Genomic DNA, 17,047 nt, shown 5'->3' on the forward strand with positions numbered 1-17,047 from the left:
GTACAGTTCTGGGCGCCACATTACCAAAAGGATGTGGGTGCTTTGGAGAGGGGGCAGAGAAGGTTTATGAGGATGTTGCCTGGTATGGAAGGTGCTAGCTATGAAGAGAGGTTGAGTAGGTTAGGTTTGTTTTATTAGAAAAAAGGAGATTGAGGGGGGACCTGATTGAGTTTTACAAAATCATGAAGGTTATAGACAGGGTGGATAGAGACAAGCTTTTTCCCAGGGTGAAGGATTCAATAACAAGAGGTCATGCCTTCAAGGTGAGAGGCGGGAAGTTTAAGGGGGATACACGCGGCAAGTACTTCACACAGAGGGTGGTGGGCGTTTGGAACGCGTTGCCAGCAGAGGTGGTAGAGGCAGGCATGGTAGATTCTTTTAAGATGCGTCTGGACAGATGCATGAGTAGGAGGGGGGCACAGGGATACAGATGCTTAGGAATTGACCGACAGATTTAGACAGTACATTTGGATTGGCTCAGGCTTAGAGGGCCGAAGGGCCTGTTCCTGGGCTGTAAATTTTCTTTGTTCTTTGAATGGCTATCTTGCAGTTAACAACTTGTGGTTCAACACAACTGTTTCATCTGGTCGGACCAGGAGGTGGTTTTCTTCTGTCCCCCTATCACTTCCTACCTCTGGCAGCTAACCCACTAAATGGTGTGGCACAGACACTGCTTGCACAACATGATAAGCAATGCTAGGGATTTGATTGGACTGCTCACACAACAGTAAGCACTTGAGAAACATCCTGAGCACATGAAAAGTACCACACAAATGTAAGTTCTATCCTTCCTTAAAGCTGTTTAGCAGATATCATGGATGTAGCTGTTAGAGGAAAGTCATGGTGTTCAGCAAACCACCCTTGCAAATGTTGTTCAGGGAACAGCAATGGGGGAATGGCAGGAGAGAATTGGCACAGCAGGTATCAGGCAAGTCCTCAGTTACCTGTAAGCTGTTCTTGGCTGACTACACACTCAGGAAATTCAGCCCTGGCAATTCATGGGGACTGCAGTAATCTGTAAACTCCTGGTTCTCTCCTGTTTCCCATTTTACACAGGCAAGGTAAACTGTGCCAGACATCTAACTGATAACTTTGAACTGAGATTAATAACTACCCTTGCGTGCACACAACAAAACATGTTACAGCGAGACGCAATGTCCAGTTTGCCCCAGTGTTCGGCTACCACTCCCATGTAATATGCAGCCCCATGTTAATAAATGTCTTCAAAATCCGTTCTTCCTCAGTTAAGCCTTCCTCAGCCCGTCCACTCAAATAGAAGCTTCATTACCAGACCCAGTATTGCTCTACACCCGATACATCATTTTACACATTGTTACCTTGGTTCAGCAGCTTTTCCCTAGTCTCGCTGCAGTTGCTGTTGGAGGTCAGATATTCATGGAACTCCTTGAATCCAATGGACTGAAAGATGCCATGCTGGTAGTCCTGGCTGTGTCCCAATGGAGAAAGATCCAGACATAAAGATTAATCAATAAACTGCCAATCAACGAAACAAAAAGGACAGTGCAGCAGAATGATTCATAAAATGCACAGTTCCCGAGGGCCACACATGCTTTCAATCACTGGACTGGAGAAACGCATGGTCTCTCCTTGCCACAAAAGAAATGGAGAACTATCCACAAATCATTCAACGGCTTATAATGTTATGGCTCTGGAGCACAAAAATGTTGCGAGAACCTTGAGCAGGCTGTTCACAGCGAGATGCATATTCACGTCTCTGATGGCCCATGGAGATTGTGCTGATTTTCTCAGTTTACAATACCCCAATGTTCCCATTAGACAGCTAGCTCATGAGAACTTGCAACAACAGCCCTCAACGGTTTTCCAAGAACACAACTTTCATAAGTACTCAGATAGATCCACTTCCACATGTAGGTGGTGGTCTGATACTTCAGTCAGAGTTAAAATGTAGGTCATGAAGCCCATTAAGACTGTTCTGTCATTCAATGAGATCATGGCTGATCTGATAATCCTCAGATAGATGTTCCTGCACCCCCCCCGTCATAACCTTTAATTCCTTTTTTGATAACAAAAAAACTGTATATTCCAGTCCTGAATAAAATGTCTCCAAGATGGCAGCAGGGTAGGACTCCCGAGCTGCGGCTTGTCCGCTCTGTTCGTCTCTTTTCCTTTTTCCTCTTGCATTTTTATTCTTTTTCCTTTTACCTCCCATGCTCGGGTGGCATTGGCGATGTCTGTTCGGAAAGCCAGTGCAGACTCCTGGCCTCAGTGTGGACTCAGTTGCCTGGCACTCTCGACCTTGAGGTGAAGCCCAGCATGGTCTGAGTTGGAAGGACTGTTATTCTGAACTCTTACTTCTCTATTTTTCTAATTTTTTTTCCCCCTAAGAATTTGTACTGAAGAATTTGTACCTTGGTACCTAAGATGGTGCCGTAAGTGGCGACTTGTGAACTTATTACTGCACTCACGTGAGCATATGTGGCATAAAGGCTTGTAAACTCTTGAATATACTTAACGAGCCAGTCTTGACTGCCCTCTGTGGTAAAGAATTCAACAGCTTTACTACCCTCAGAAGGAAATATTCTGTCATAAATGGGCAACCCCTTAAGCAGTAATGATCCCTCCAATCCTAGACTCTCTCACAAGGGAAAACAAACTCCTGTATCGACCCTGCGAAACACCCTAAGAACCTTATATGTTTCTATAAAATCACCTCTCATTATTCTAGATTCCAAGGAGTACAAACCCAAGGTACTCAATCTCTCCTCATATTCAGAATCAATACAGTGAACCTTCTCTGGCCAGAATAGCTTTCCTTTGAAACAAAGGCCAATAGTCCACTGGCCTTCCATCCAGTTTTGTGTCATCCACAAATTTGACTATTCACTTCCCATCTCTGAATCATTAAAAACATTGTAAATAATTGTGGCTCTGGCACCAATCCCTGATCCCAAACTTGCAACCTATACAATCCAGAAAGACAGGGGCAGCAGATATATGGGAACCCTAGCAAATTCACCTCCAAGCCACTCATCATCCTGACTTCGAAATATATCACCATTCCTTTTGGTGTCGCTGTCAAAACTCCTCCGTAAGAAGATTGTGGGAGTATCTACACTAAAGGTTGCAGTGATTAAGATGGCTCACCACCATCTTTTCCAGGGCAATTAGGGATGGGCAGTAGATGGTGGGATCACCAGCCATGGGAACATACCATCAACAAATAAAATAAGAAGTGTCTGAGTATAGGGAATGGAACAGTTATCCTTAAACGAAGGGTAAATGGAGAACAGAAGAGGCCCTAGTCAGTATGGGTAAAACATTAGAAAGCATGTCTGAATAAGGGAAATGAATGGTAGGGGGTGTAAATGCTGGCAAAGGTGGAGACAGTAAGGAAGTTTAACTCTCCTCTAGCCTTCCAACAGCTCTAACAAGACAGAGTTTTTTTGCGTAACTGTGTGTGGCCAGACCTGTTCTCAGCTATCTTCTGCTGGTTGTATCGCGTATGAAAGCCAACCAGCTCTTCCAGAAGGCCCGCAGCCAGCATTTCATCGACCCGACGATCCAAACGCTCATCAAGAACTGGAGACAGAAAACAGAGAACCATAAGCTTTGCAAAATTCTGTGAAGATTTTACAACAATTATTGTGCAAGAGAAAGATAATACAAGTCTAGAAATGAACCACTCATTCCTCACACCAACAGAATGGGTTGAAACAGTGAACTGTATCAATATGAGCTCTGCTACTTCTGGGGCAATCCCCATTTTCTCTCCATTGTCCCCTACCCTTATCCTCTAATTATTTAGGGCTACCCTCCTGTGCTCACTGATTGACATTGGCTCCCTTGATAAGCAGAAGTTTAAACTTCATATTCTCCTCATTTTCAAATCCATCCATGCTCTTACCTCCCCACTTCTTTTTTCCCCTAAATTCCTGCAATTAAAACTCAAGAGTTTGCTATGCACATCTAATTCTGCCCTCAAGTATCCCCAGTTTTCTTTGCACCACTGGGGGCCAGACCCAACAGAATAAATACTTGTAACAGAAACTCTTGCAGTGGAAACAGCTGGGAATTGGGAGAAATTGGAAAGTTCTCCCAGCATTGTCACTAACAAGATGGATCAGTTTGTTCATGCTGTATAATTTTCTGAACTCCCAAAATGGTGATAATGGACTAGCAAATGTGATAATTATGGAATATATACTATAGACTAGGATGGGTCATTGCAATGTTTCATGTTAAATAATTCTCGTTATTTTGTCGTAATTTAAGGTAAAATTAAGACTGAGCCAAGATAGACAAAGTAATACCCCAGAATAAAGCTGATTTTGAAAGGATAGGAATAGATTTGGGGAAAATTAATTGTAAAATTCCACTGACAAAGAAACAGAAAAGCAGAGGGAAATAAATAGGCTCCAGAAGAAATACATTCTGCTAAAAAGCAAGAACAAATGAGGCAGCACTGAGACACCGTGGATGAAGAGAATGACAAATTAAAACCTAAATGAAAGACATGCAGTAAGTAAATCAGGGATGAGAGTCACCAAAGACAAAAAACAGGCATTTGGCGGTTATGTATCTGGTTGAAGGGAGCTTGGAGTGCGAGAGGCAGGGGTTGAAGGCTGCTGGGCCTGAGATGAAATCTTACACTGCCAGGTCAGTCATTTAACAGCTGGCCTCTGCAGTCAGCAGGCCCTACAGCTGTGTCTCAGTCTTTCCTGGGTCAGCTAGCCTGACTTCAACAGGCATTCCCACCTTGGCAAGGGCACAAAATTAATCACACCTCTGGAGCTATTCCTGTCCTCCAACTCCTATGTGTTGCTCCTAAATAGCCTCCTACATCTGGCTGCTTCTCATTGATCACAACGCTTTACGAGAACCTTGCTTTTACAGCAGGAACCATGACTAACATCTCTGAGCCCAGCCCCCTCAGCCACTCCTCCGGGTACCTGCAGCAAGTTCTGATTGGAGAAGGTGCAGCTGCCGAATCTGAAAGAGACAGCATCTTTGATTGGAAGGCGAACAGTCTTTCTTCCTCCTAATGCTTCTCCAATCACAGAAATACATAGTTTCCACTCTCAGCAACTCACCGAATCACACTGATGTTATTTTTAATAAACAAGGAGCCGACTGGACAGTCGCTAAGAGCAGCCTCCCATTAGACCAGGTTTAAATAAAACACCTGTCACTGACAATCTCTCCTCATTTATATCTATGGGATGTGGTTGTCATTGGCATTTGTTGCCCTTTCATCAGAGAGGCCAGCTTAGCTATTTCAGAGGCTCATTAAGAGACAACCACTGACTGGGACCTGGAGTCACATATTGACCAGACTGGATAACAACAGCAGACTTTCATCTCTAACTGACACCAGGTGAACCTGTCAGCCTTTTATGACAATCATCAACAGTTTCACGGCCACCACCATGAATGCGCCATGCTTTCAGACCATTGAGCAGGTTTACTTCCTCACACTTTCTCTTACCTGACAGGTCAGCGTATAGCCAGAGTATGCAAGGCTTTGGAAAGCGCAGTGCTCCTCCAAGGGGTCCTCCTCCTTCCTCCTGGCGCTGTTTCAGTAGAAGTTTGCTGTGGGGAACTCCAACCTCCTCATAGACCTGCAGGCTTCTGCTCAGAGAAACAAGGCATGTGTTAGAGTTACTTGCAGGCAGGCAAGAAGGTGGTCTGTGTTTCCTTCACCAAACAGAGAATGCTGGAGAAACGCAGTGAGTTCAAAACTAGAGGGCATCTTTTTCAGGTGAGAGGATGAAGATTTAAAATGGACCTGAGGGGTTCACACAGAGGGTAGTTTGTATGTGGAATGAACTGCCAGAGGAAGTGGTAGATGCAGGTACAGTTACTAACTTGAAAGGACATTTGGATAGGTACATGGATGGAAAAGGTTTATAAGCAAAGAGGCCAACAGCAGGTAAATAGGACTCATTTTAGTTTGGGAAATTTGATCAGCATGGACGAGTTGGGTCTGTTTCTGTGCTGAATGACTCAGTAGGTCTAGCAGCATCTGCAGAGAGAGAAACAAACAGGGTTCTGAAGAAGATTCATACAAACTCAAAATATTAACTCTGTTTCTCTCTCCTCACATGCTGCCAGACCGAATGAGTTTCTCCAGCATTCTCTGGGTTTGTTGCAGATTTCCAGCATCCACAGTAAGCTGGAAGAAGATCTTTATCTCCTTCAGTCTGGATATAACCTGAACACAGTGTAGTCATTTCCACTTGTGAGAAGGCTAAAATTAGGTTTTGTAAATAATCACCAAAAAAATCAGTTGGGGAATTCAGGGAAAGCTTCTTCATCCAGAGGTTATTCAGAATGTTTTACTTGCTACTAAAGGAAGCAAATTTTATTGTTGCATTTGAGGGTAAGCTAGATAACCGTGAGACTGAGGGGACGAGGAGAGAGTTGAGGAGACAATGTCAAAGTAAGGTTGGAGCAGGCTCTTAAGGATCATAAAAAAAACTGACAGACTATTTCTGCTAAATGACTAGTTGCTGTGCTGTATGTGGACTATTAGGAGGATAATAATAGATTTCAAAAGGACACAGACAGACTGATGGAGCAGACAAACATGACTGAGGAAAATCAATGCTGAAAATGTGTTGCTGGAAAAGCGCAGCAGGTCAGGCAGCATCCAAGGAGCAGGAGAATCGACGTTTCGGGGATAAGCTCATGCCCGAAACATCGATTCTCCTGCTCCTTAGATGCTGCCTGACCTGCTGCGCTTTTCCAGCAACACATTTTCAGCTCTGATCTCCAGCATCTGCAGTCCTGACTTTCTCCTCCCTGAGGAAAATCAATGCAGGGAAGTGTGAAATGATTTATTTTGGTCAAAAGAGTCAAGTAATAGAATATAACATAATGGAATGCAAGAGCATGAGACCTGTGGTAAAATGTGCAGACATTGCTGAAGATGCCAGGACCCACTGGGGAACATGATGATTAAGTCAGAAAGGATCGTGAGCAATGGAAACAGAGCATAACCAAGTTATGGTGACCTTCCCAAATCACTGGGTTGACCTTAACTGCAAAATTACACCCAATTCTAGGCACTGCACTTCAGAAAGGACATGAAAGATATAGACAGGATATGGTAAATATTTAATGAGAATGATTCTAGGATCAGGGACATCAGTTACAAATACAGACTGGTAAAGCTGAGGCTATACTCCTGTGTGAAAAAGCACAGTGTAGATTGATAGAGATTTGTAGGGTCGAGGCAGAGCAGATAGGGAGAAACTGCTCCTACTGTTGGAAGAGTCAGAACCAGGGGATGCCGATTAGAGGCAAATGGCAAATGATCCAAACACAATAGGAAGGAAAAACGACGTCACCAAGTGCCGAATACAGTAATGCACAGTCCAAGTGTGCAGTAGTAACAGATTCAATCATGGATTTCAGAAAGTTATTGGATAACTACCTAAACAGAAAACATTTGCAGGACCTCGGGGAAAAGACAGGGGAGTCGGACCAGGTGAGAGGCTCTTAGAGAGAACTAGCAGAGGCTGGAAGGGCCAAACCACCTCCAGGTGTACTGGAAACATTCTGGGATTCCAAATTCTGTGTACTTTTATGTGAAATGGGTGTCTCTCTCATGTTTTCTGATAATGACTTGCCTGTTTGATACAAAATTCTTCCTTTGACTTGGTGTTGATCAGGGACAGTCAGCAAGATCAAAGTCACTGAGAAATGGAGAAAAATGACCACAATTTGCAGCTTAGCCACACACATCAGCTTTTTCGCATTCCATCGAAATTCAATTGCTCAGTTCAACCAAAATATAATTTTTAATATGCATATAGAACAAAACATTATCAGTTACATGCATCAAAATACCATTGCATCAGTGTTAGCTTCTTGCTGCAATGTCAGAAATGCCCACTCCAAGTACATAGGAGTATATAGACCAAAGGGGACACTTCAGTACATCACTGAACAAGGGCTACAGTGTTGGAGGTGGTGTCCTTCATGTGTAGGAGGGCAGGGGAGATCTCCTGGTATACGTGCAAATCTCAAGCAAGGGCACCAGAACTCGTGATTACAGAAGCAGGTCAAACAGACATGGTCCAAACTGTGGAGTGGCAAAGTAAAAGCACCCAGAGGGAGGATTGCATTGGGGAAGCCATCCTGATGAGGCTCCCCCATGACTACCATCATGTTCTGGTCACCAGCCTCCACACAGTTAGGAATATTCAAATGAAAATCTCCATGAGGGTCAAAGACCAGATAGAGGAGGTGGTTACAAAATGAAACCCCTCCGTCTCCATCATCTCCTGGATTCAACAGTTTCAGGTCAATCAGCTGATGAGTGGCTCACACCAGTTAAATCCTTTAGATATCGTTATTTTAGAATTCAGGAATTGTTCACTGTGTCCAGTAAAATCCCACAAGCAGCAATATGACGACTGGAAACTTTAACATTGTAAAATATTAACACTAACCAGGACACCAGATCTCCCAAGACCTTGCTGGTTCACTAGTGTGGGTACATCCAACAGTGAGGCAATCCCCTGTGCTTAGTGGAGTGTCAGTTTGGGTACATACTCAACTCCCTGGAGTGGTTTAAACACTCAACCTTCAAAGCAAAGATGAGAGAGTGCTGCCAATGGAGTTACAGCCAATACTGTCAGTTTGTGTGTCTCTCAATCTCAGCTCTAATTGATGTGAGAGTGAAGGCAAGAATACAGAGTGTATATGGATTTAATTAGATCACTGTTAAAAGAAACACCATCTGCTGAGAGATGATGTTATTCAATCTACAACTGTCATTCATATTTAGCTGACCTTGCCACCTTGCGTTTATCGTTTGGGTGTAATTTTGCTGCCATTTCAGGGTCAACTTCAGCCAGTCGTTTGTAGAGTTCTTGACAGTCCAGTTTTTCCAGTTCTTCCTTTCGACTGGGCGATGGTGTTCGACTCCCAGTTTCCCAGTCTGCTGCAGAGAAAGCCTTCTCTTTCTACAAGACAGAGCAGAGATAGCACCAATCAACCTCATCAAATGGACAGAATGTCACAAACTAACTGCAGCAAGCGAGAAATAGAGCATCACAGTTTCATTTCCTGCAATGAGGGACACATTCTGGAAATGCAAGGGGCTATATTAAAACCACCGATGAGTTCAGCCACAGTCATTGTAACAAGTAGTTGGAGCATCTCACTTTTATAGGATTTCATGCACACTGCCCTACATCAATGTGCACAGCAGAGTAACAAGGGAAAGCAGTGACTGCACCCCCTTGGAGGCTGACTGGACACTCTGCATGATGATAAAAGTGCAATGCCTGATGAAAGGAGGTGGATAGAAATAACTAAGCTGCTTTTGGAAAAAACAAAGTACACATCTGAATGCACAAACTAAAACTGATAATCCAATTCACCGAGTTAGATTGGACATGCTTACATTAGATTAGAATAGACTCCGTACAGTATGGAAACAAGCCATTCGGCCCAACAAGTCCACACTGACCCTCTGAAGAGCAACCCACCCAGACCCATTTTGCCACCCCATATTTACCCCTGACTAATGCACCTAACACTATGGGCAATTTAGCATGGCCAATTTACTGAACCTGTACATCTTTGGATTGTGGGAGGAAACCAGGGAGAATGTGCAAACTGCATACAGTCACCCGAGGTGGGTATCAAACCTGCTATAATACATAATATTAAATGCATTATGCTCCCTGATGTCCATAAGTCATCTTCCTTAACACATAGAATTATATTCCTCTTTCAGCTTACAGCACATTACTACCTTGCGCTCTGTTGTTTTGGAGCGCTGAGCCATCCTGTCATATGATACATTCAGCGACCAGACAAGGGCCCCACTGCATTCTGGGATACAATACCCAGTAACCCAGCCTCCTGGTGACACATACTCAGCGAAGCTCTCTGTCAGTGTATGGTTAATCGGCCACTATACAAAGCTCAATGAAACCCACCTTTGCATCCACCAATACTTTCCAAAGTAGGGATTCGATGTAGTAGTTGGTTCCTCCCACAATGATTGGGATCTTCTGTCTGGCAATGATATCTTCAATGTGTGAAGTTAATGGAAATTTTTCAGAGTTGAAAGTTTGAGGACTGCATTTAACCTGCACCCTCAAATACACAAGACTTTCTCCAGATGGCTTTCAGCTCGACGGGGAGTACAGTCGCTGGCCAAGCCGAGGAGCAGCATATATTAGGAGCAGAGAGTGCAGGCTTTTAATAATAAAAATAAGCCGACTTTGAGAAGAGGCAGGTGCTACTGGTATCACTGTGACCCAAGTCAAAATATCATGGGGTTCAAGCTGCACTTCACCCATTCCAGTACTGCAGGAGTGCGGCCTGGGGTCAGAGATGTCCTGTTTTACATTAAAACCGGAGGCTGCCTCTGCCAACATCTGAACTTACAAGTCAACACTTCAGAATCAAACTAGGAACAACCTGCAAGATGACATTATGCCAGCAATCACATAATTATCAGGAAAAACCAAAGCCAACAGATAACACAGTGCCAACAATCTGAGATCAGATGTCTAGTGAACTGATGTTGGTTCTTCATGGTGTGGGTTCAGAAACTAGGGACATAACCTGTAAAACCGATCTGTTTAAAGCTATGAATAATAATTTATTCTCCCCTCCTCAGCCAAGACTTTGTCATTCCACAAAGCTGGAATTCAAGTATAATGTCCAACTTCACCTCTCCGCTATTGACCATCTTTTTAAACTGCCTCTTCAACCCTCACCAAGTGTCTGAGAGAGTAGCTCATGAAGTTTGTCACGAAGATTGAACCATCAGTTCAGTTGTCTTTGCAGCTCCCCTCTCTACCCCTAGCACACCAGGGACAACTTCCCCTAAGGATCACCCTGCCCTAGCTCTGCATCCTTATTATTCTCTATTCTTTCTTTCATTCAGTTGGAGTGATACAGCCTGGAAACAGACCTTTCGGTCCAACTAGTCCATGCCAACCATGTTTCCAAACTAAACTAGTTCCACCTGCCTGCATTTGGCCCATATCCCTCCAAACCTTCCCTATTCATGTACTTACCCAAATTGTTTTAGAAGGTGTAAGCTGCATCCACTACTTCCTCTGGCAGTTCATTCCACACACGAACCACCCACTCTGTAAAAATGCTGCCTCTCACGTCCTTTTTAAATCTTTCTTCTCTCACCTTAAAAACTATGCCCTCTAGGTTTTAACTCTGTCACCTTAGGGAAAAGACCTTTGCTATTCACCATATCTATGTTCCTCATGATTTTATGAACCTATGTAAGGTCACTCTTCAACTTCCTATGTTCAAGTGAAAACGCCCCAGCCTATCCAGTCTATTCATAGAACATAGAACATAGAACATAGAAGAATACAGCGCAGTACAGGCCCTTTGGCCCTCGATGTTGCGCCGATCCAAGCCCACCTAACCTATACTAACCCACTATCCTCCATATACCTATCCAATCTGGCAGTTCATTCCACACACGAACCACCCACTCTGTAAAAATGCTGCCTCTCACGTCCTTTTTAAATCTTTCTTCTCTCACCTTAAAAACTATGCCCTCTAGGTTTTAACTCTGTCACCTTAGGGAAAAGACCTTTGCTATTCACCATATCTATGTTCCTCATGATTTTATGAACCTATGTGAGGTCACTCTTCAACTTCCTATGTTCAAGTGAAAACACCCCAGCCTATCCAGTCTATTCCCTGCATTCCCAGCAACATCCTGGTAATTTTTTCCTGAACCCTCTCCCGTTTAGTAATATCCTTCTTTTAACAGGGTGACCAGAACTCCAACACAGTACTCTAGAACAGACCTCACCAACATCCTGTACAACAACAACATGAAATCACAACTCCTGTAAAAGGTCTGAGCAATGAAGGCAAGCATGCTAATTGCCTTTGTAGCCACACCATCTACCTGCGATGCAAATTTCAAAGAATTATGGAGATCACTCTCAGGTCGATGCTACAACATTACCCAGGCAGCAGAAGAAGAATGTTGGGAAATGCAACACTCTTCACTTTGGTGGAATAGGAAAGCAGAATATTGTTGAAATGTGTGAAAATTTTAAACATTGGCATTCTGGCAGGTTTAGGTGCACTTGTACAAGGAACACAAATCATGAGCATGTATGTACAGCAAGTAATCAAGAAAGCAAGTAGCACACTGATCTTTATCAGAAAGAGATCGAAGGATGAGACATAAGGAAGTCTTGCTACGATTGGACAAGGTTTCCATGGAACACCTCGTACTGTTTTGGTCTATGTAATTAAAGGAAGGATATACTTTTATTGGACACAGAACAGTGACAGGTCACTTGCCTGGTCCCTGGATGAACTGGCTGTGCAATGATGAGAGGGTGAGTAAACTAGGACTATAATCTGCAATTTAGAAGAAAAAGAGGTGATCTCTTTGAAGCATACAAGATTCAACAGTGTGGTGATCGGGTGGATAGAGAGATGGTTTCGTCTGGCTGAGGAGTTAGAACATGGGGTACAGTCTCAGGATAAGGGGTCAACAATTTAGAATGGAGATTGGAGGGCTTTAAGTCTTTGGAATTATTTGTCCACAAATATTGATACTCCATATATTCAAGGCTAGGATGGAAAGCTTCTTAGTCTCTCAAGGAATTTGGGGAGTGAGCAGCAAAGTGAAAATGAGGGTGATGATCAGCCCTGACCGGAATTAATGACTGAGTAGACATGAGGGGCTGGATGGTTTGTTTCTGTTCCTATTTCTCATGTTCACCAGTGTACAGCTCGGACCGGCTTTGCCCAGTTTCATTCTCAATACTCCCCTGAATAGAGACCAAAGTCACATGCCCGATCAGCCTGATACAGACAGAAATCATGCCTTCCTCTCTAATACAGACTGTAACAGCCAACTCACCCCCAGATTCAGCTGGAATCACTGCCCAACCCAAGACTCAAACTGAAATCACACATCCCCCTTCACATCACGAAAGGATATAATCGACAGTGCCTTATTCCTGAAGTCAACAACCGAATAGGAAACAAGTGGATCCAGGAAGCTGATCATGTGGTGTCTGCACAGTTGCTGCTCCTCTCGAGTCACCTTGTTTGTAATGATGTCCAAACCTTTGTAAACCTGCAACATATAGCCAAATATTAACATTGTTAGGAAAGTTTAACTCTACTATCCTCCTGACTCAAGATACTATCCTTAAATAGTATCAGCCTCTTCAACACTTCACCCTGAGCCATAACTCATTTTATCCTGTCCAACCACTATGGGCTGCTACTTCCAATTCCCCTCCCACAACCCCATGACCTCTCCACCTTGGCCCCCAACTTCTCCAACTAGGGGGCATGATTTCTGTCTGCATCAGGCTGGTCTCCAACCGGCAATTATTACATTGTACACACAAACCGAGCCACAGTCAGAGCTAGGTCAGATGACAAGAGCACCATTTTAATCTCAAATAAAACAATCCACAAGAATGGTTCCTTAGTCAAGTCCAGAGTCTCAACTTCCATCTGGGGATTGTATATTGCTTCATTCCCTCACTTTTAACCTCTTCCTCAGAGTTAACCCTTTCCTCCCTCATGTTAAATCAGATCTTCCTTCCAGTAATTTCTTTTCAAAACCATTCTGATATTCTCTGTATATACCTCATTGACTGTTTAACTACTGTCTCTGCCTCTCTCTCGGTCTGTCTAGAGACATAGCTTATGCTCTGTTAGCCTCATGGTCTGTCTGTCCATGACCCCTATGTGATTCTATTGGATTAACATTGACATGTTTTCAGAATCACAAAAGTCACAGCAATGTTACTGTGTCGTGTCACACCACAGCTCACACATTCTACTTCAGTAAGTGCAACAAATGCAACCTCAGATTTTAGCAACAAAGTCCATTGATGTGACGGCACTGAATTTTGCAATAATATCCAAAACAAGATTATTTGTTAATTTTATTCATTCGATTCATAGGGGTTGCTCTGCACAAACTGGCTGAAATTACTACACTTCTGAAGTACTTAATCGGCTGTAGAGCATCTTGGGACATCATGAAAAGTGCTTTCCAATGGTAGTCCTTCACTTCAGAATTGAATACAGCAAAGTCAGATTTCCTGGGGAGAGTTCCCAGTCTAAACAGTACGGATAGATAATGTCTGTGAACAGAAAATGCTGCTGGTTCTCAAAAGGTTCATAAAGATTGATACACAAAAACAGAGACATGCAGATAAGACACAGAATGTTTCAACTCAACTCTGCTTTGTCAGCTGCAAAGTTAAATATTTCTCTCTCCAGAGATGTTGTCTGATTGGCTGAGTAACTACAGCACCTACTATTTTCAAATTTTCAGGATCTCAGTATTTCAAATTATTGTACAGGATCTAGTGCTACACATCCCCAAATACACTCAAGAAGGTCCTGGTGAATGACATTCTTAAACCACTGTAGGCTGTAAAGAAGGCAATGCTATTAGGGATGGAGATGCAGGATGTGACCCAGCGACAATCGTGATTTAGGACTTACTCAGGATAGTGTGGGCCTTGAAGGGGAACTTGTGGATGGTGAGGTTCCTGTGTATCTGCTACCCTCGTCTTTCGCGAGGAAGTTAAACTCCCCAGTCCAACATGGCACCTTCACATCATTTCTCGATGAAAGTTTGGAAGGTACAGTCGAAGAGGCCTTAGGGAAGTTCTGCAATGCTGTGAGATGATTACAAACATTGCTGCTAATGAGTGTCAGTGGTAGAGAGAATGGACATTTATGGATGCAGTGCTAATCTGTCTGTTTGTCCTGGATGGTGTTAAGTTTGAGTACTGTTGCCACTGGACAAGTAGGTTGCATTTGTTGCACTTACTGAAGTAGAATGTGTGAACTGTGGTGTCACACTCCTGACTTGTGACTTGTAAATGTAAATAGTCAAGAGGTAAATTATCACCTACAGAGTTCCTAGTCTCTGTCCTACTCTTGTAGCCACAGAACATATATGGCTAGTTGACTTTCTAGTCAATGGTAACCCCCGAGAATAAAGAAGAACAAAGAACAAAGAAATTTTACAGCCAAGGAACTGGCACTTCGGCCCTCCAAGCCTGAACTGATCCAAATCTACTGTCTAAACCTGTCGTCCAATTTCTAAGCATCTGTATCCCTCTGCTCTCCACCTACTCATGCATCTATCCAGATGCATCTTAAATGAATACACCATGCCTGCTTCTACTACCTCTGCTGGCAACGCGTTCCAGGCACCTACCACCCTCTGTGTAAAAGTACTTGCCGTGTGTATCCCCTTAAACATTTCACCTCTCACCTTGAAAGCATGACCTCTCGTTACTGAATCCTTCAGCCTGGGAAAAAGCTTATCGCTATCTACCTTGTCTGTACCCTTCATGATTTTGTAGATCTCAATCAGGTTTCCGCTCAATCTCCTTTTTTCGAATGAAAATGAGCCTAACCTACTCAATCTCTCTTCAAATCTAGCACCTTCCATACCAGGCAGCATCCCCGTAAACCTTCTCTGCACCCTCTCCAAAGCAGCTACATCCTTTAGGTAATGTGATGACCAGAACTGTACACAGTATTCTAAATGCAGCCAAACCAACATCATGTACAATTTTAACATGACCTGCCAGCTCTTATACTCAGTACCCGTCCGATGAACGCAAGCATACCATATGCCTTCTCAACCACTCCATCCACCTGTGCAGCCACCTTCAGGGTACAATGGACCTGCACTCCCAGATCTCGCTGCTCATCAACTTTTCCCAAGGCGCTTCCGTTTACTGTATAATTCGCTCTAGAATTAGACTTCCCAAAATACATCACCTCACATTTGTCTGGATTGAAAGCCATCTGCCACTTCTCCACCCAACTCTCCAGTCCATCTATATTCTCTTGTATTCTTTGACAGTCCCTTATGCTTTCTGGTACTCCACCAATCTTCATGTCATCTGCAAACTTGCTGATCAGACCAACAGTGCCCTCTTCCAGCTCATTTATGTATATCATAAACAACAGTGGCCCCAACACTGATCCCTGTGGAACACCACTGGGCACCTTTCTCCATTTTGAGAAACTCTCTTCAACTACTACTCTCTGTCTCCTGGTGCTCAACCAGTTCTTTATCCACCTAGCTCCGTGTGACTTCACTTTCTCCATTAGTCTACAATGGGGAACCTTATCAAACGTCTTACTAAAGTCCATGTATATGACATCTATCAACTTGAGGACATTGAAAAATGGGAGACCCAGTAATGATAATGCCATTGAATGTGAATGGTTGACACTTAGCTTCTGTCTTGTTGGATATTTTGAGAACTGGCTGTAAATGTTAGAATTAGAATCCCTACAGTGTGGAAACAGGCCATTTGGCCCAACAAGTCCACACTGACCCTGTGAACAGAAACCTACCCACCTTTATCCTATTACTCTACATTTACCTCTGACTAATGCACTAACACTATGGGTAATTTACCATGGCCAATTCACCCTGACCTGCACATCTTTGGACTGAGAGCGGAAACCCACGTAGACACGGGGAGAATGTGCAAACTCCACACAGACTGTCACCTGAGGGTGAAATTGAACCCGAGACCCTGGTGTGATCAGGGAGATGACTGAAGGGTTTAGTAAGGAGACAGGTTGTGGGGTGGAGTTAATATTCCTGAGGTGGGGCTGTGACCTTTGTAAACACATGAAGCCACAGGATTGTTCAAAATCCCCAGGAAACAATTCCCACGGGAGCATCAGCATTTACAGAGCGCGGGTGGGGGGTGAGACCGGCGCCACCTCCCCTCCCCCTCTCACTCTCATCCCCCTAACCCTGCCCCTGTCCCTGTCCCTCCCCCGGGACCTGCATAGAGTCCGCGCTGATGATTTCTCCCCGGAGCCTCCGGCCCAGCTCCAGCGCGAGCCGCGACTTCCCGCTGCCGGTGGGACCGAGAATCACTAGCGGGAGGCCAGCCATCGGCAGGCGGAGAGCCCGAGGCCCGACTCCGGGAGAGACAGGCCCCAGGACCAGACAGCGGGGGGGAACCGGCAGCCGGGGGACCGGAAATAGGGGGGACTGGAAATAGGAGGGACCGGAAATAGGGGG

At 44.1% G+C, this 17,047-nt stretch overlaps 1 protein-coding gene across 4 annotated transcripts in view; it reads right to left on the minus strand.

The window, feature by feature from the left end:
- trit1 (tRNA isopentenyltransferase 1) overlaps window positions 1-17,006 on the minus strand; it is a 47,151-nt gene extending 30,145 nt beyond the window's left edge. For 3 of the 4 annotated variants that reach the window (XR_006315717.1, XM_043717954.1, XM_043717953.1), the window contains exons 1-7: window positions 16,805-17,006; window positions 12,950-13,087; window positions 9,939-10,037; window positions 8,782-8,954; window positions 5,468-5,610; window positions 3,450-3,561; window positions 1,338-1,447 (exon numbers count right to left, since the gene is read on the minus strand). Coding sequence is in view for 3 of the 4 variants with exons in the window: in XM_043717954.1 (XP_043573889.1) it covers window positions 1,338-1,447; window positions 3,450-3,561; window positions 5,468-5,610; window positions 8,782-8,954; window positions 9,939-10,037; window positions 12,950-13,087; window positions 16,805-16,918 (889 nt within the window). In the remaining variant the exon portion in view is untranslated. The remainder of the gene's footprint in view (window positions 1-1,337; window positions 1,448-3,449; window positions 3,562-5,467; window positions 5,611-8,781; window positions 8,955-9,938; window positions 10,038-12,949; window positions 13,088-16,804) is intronic. The other variant, XM_043717952.1, reaches the window with a different exon arrangement.
- Between the last annotated feature and the right edge of the window lie 41 nt (window positions 17,007-17,047).

This window comes from Chiloscyllium plagiosum, chromosome 27 (genome assembly GCF_004010195.1).
Source record: "Chiloscyllium plagiosum isolate BGI_BamShark_2017 chromosome 27, ASM401019v2, whole genome shotgun sequence".
NCBI lineage: Eukaryota > Metazoa > Chordata > Chondrichthyes > Orectolobiformes > Hemiscylliidae > Chiloscyllium > Chiloscyllium plagiosum.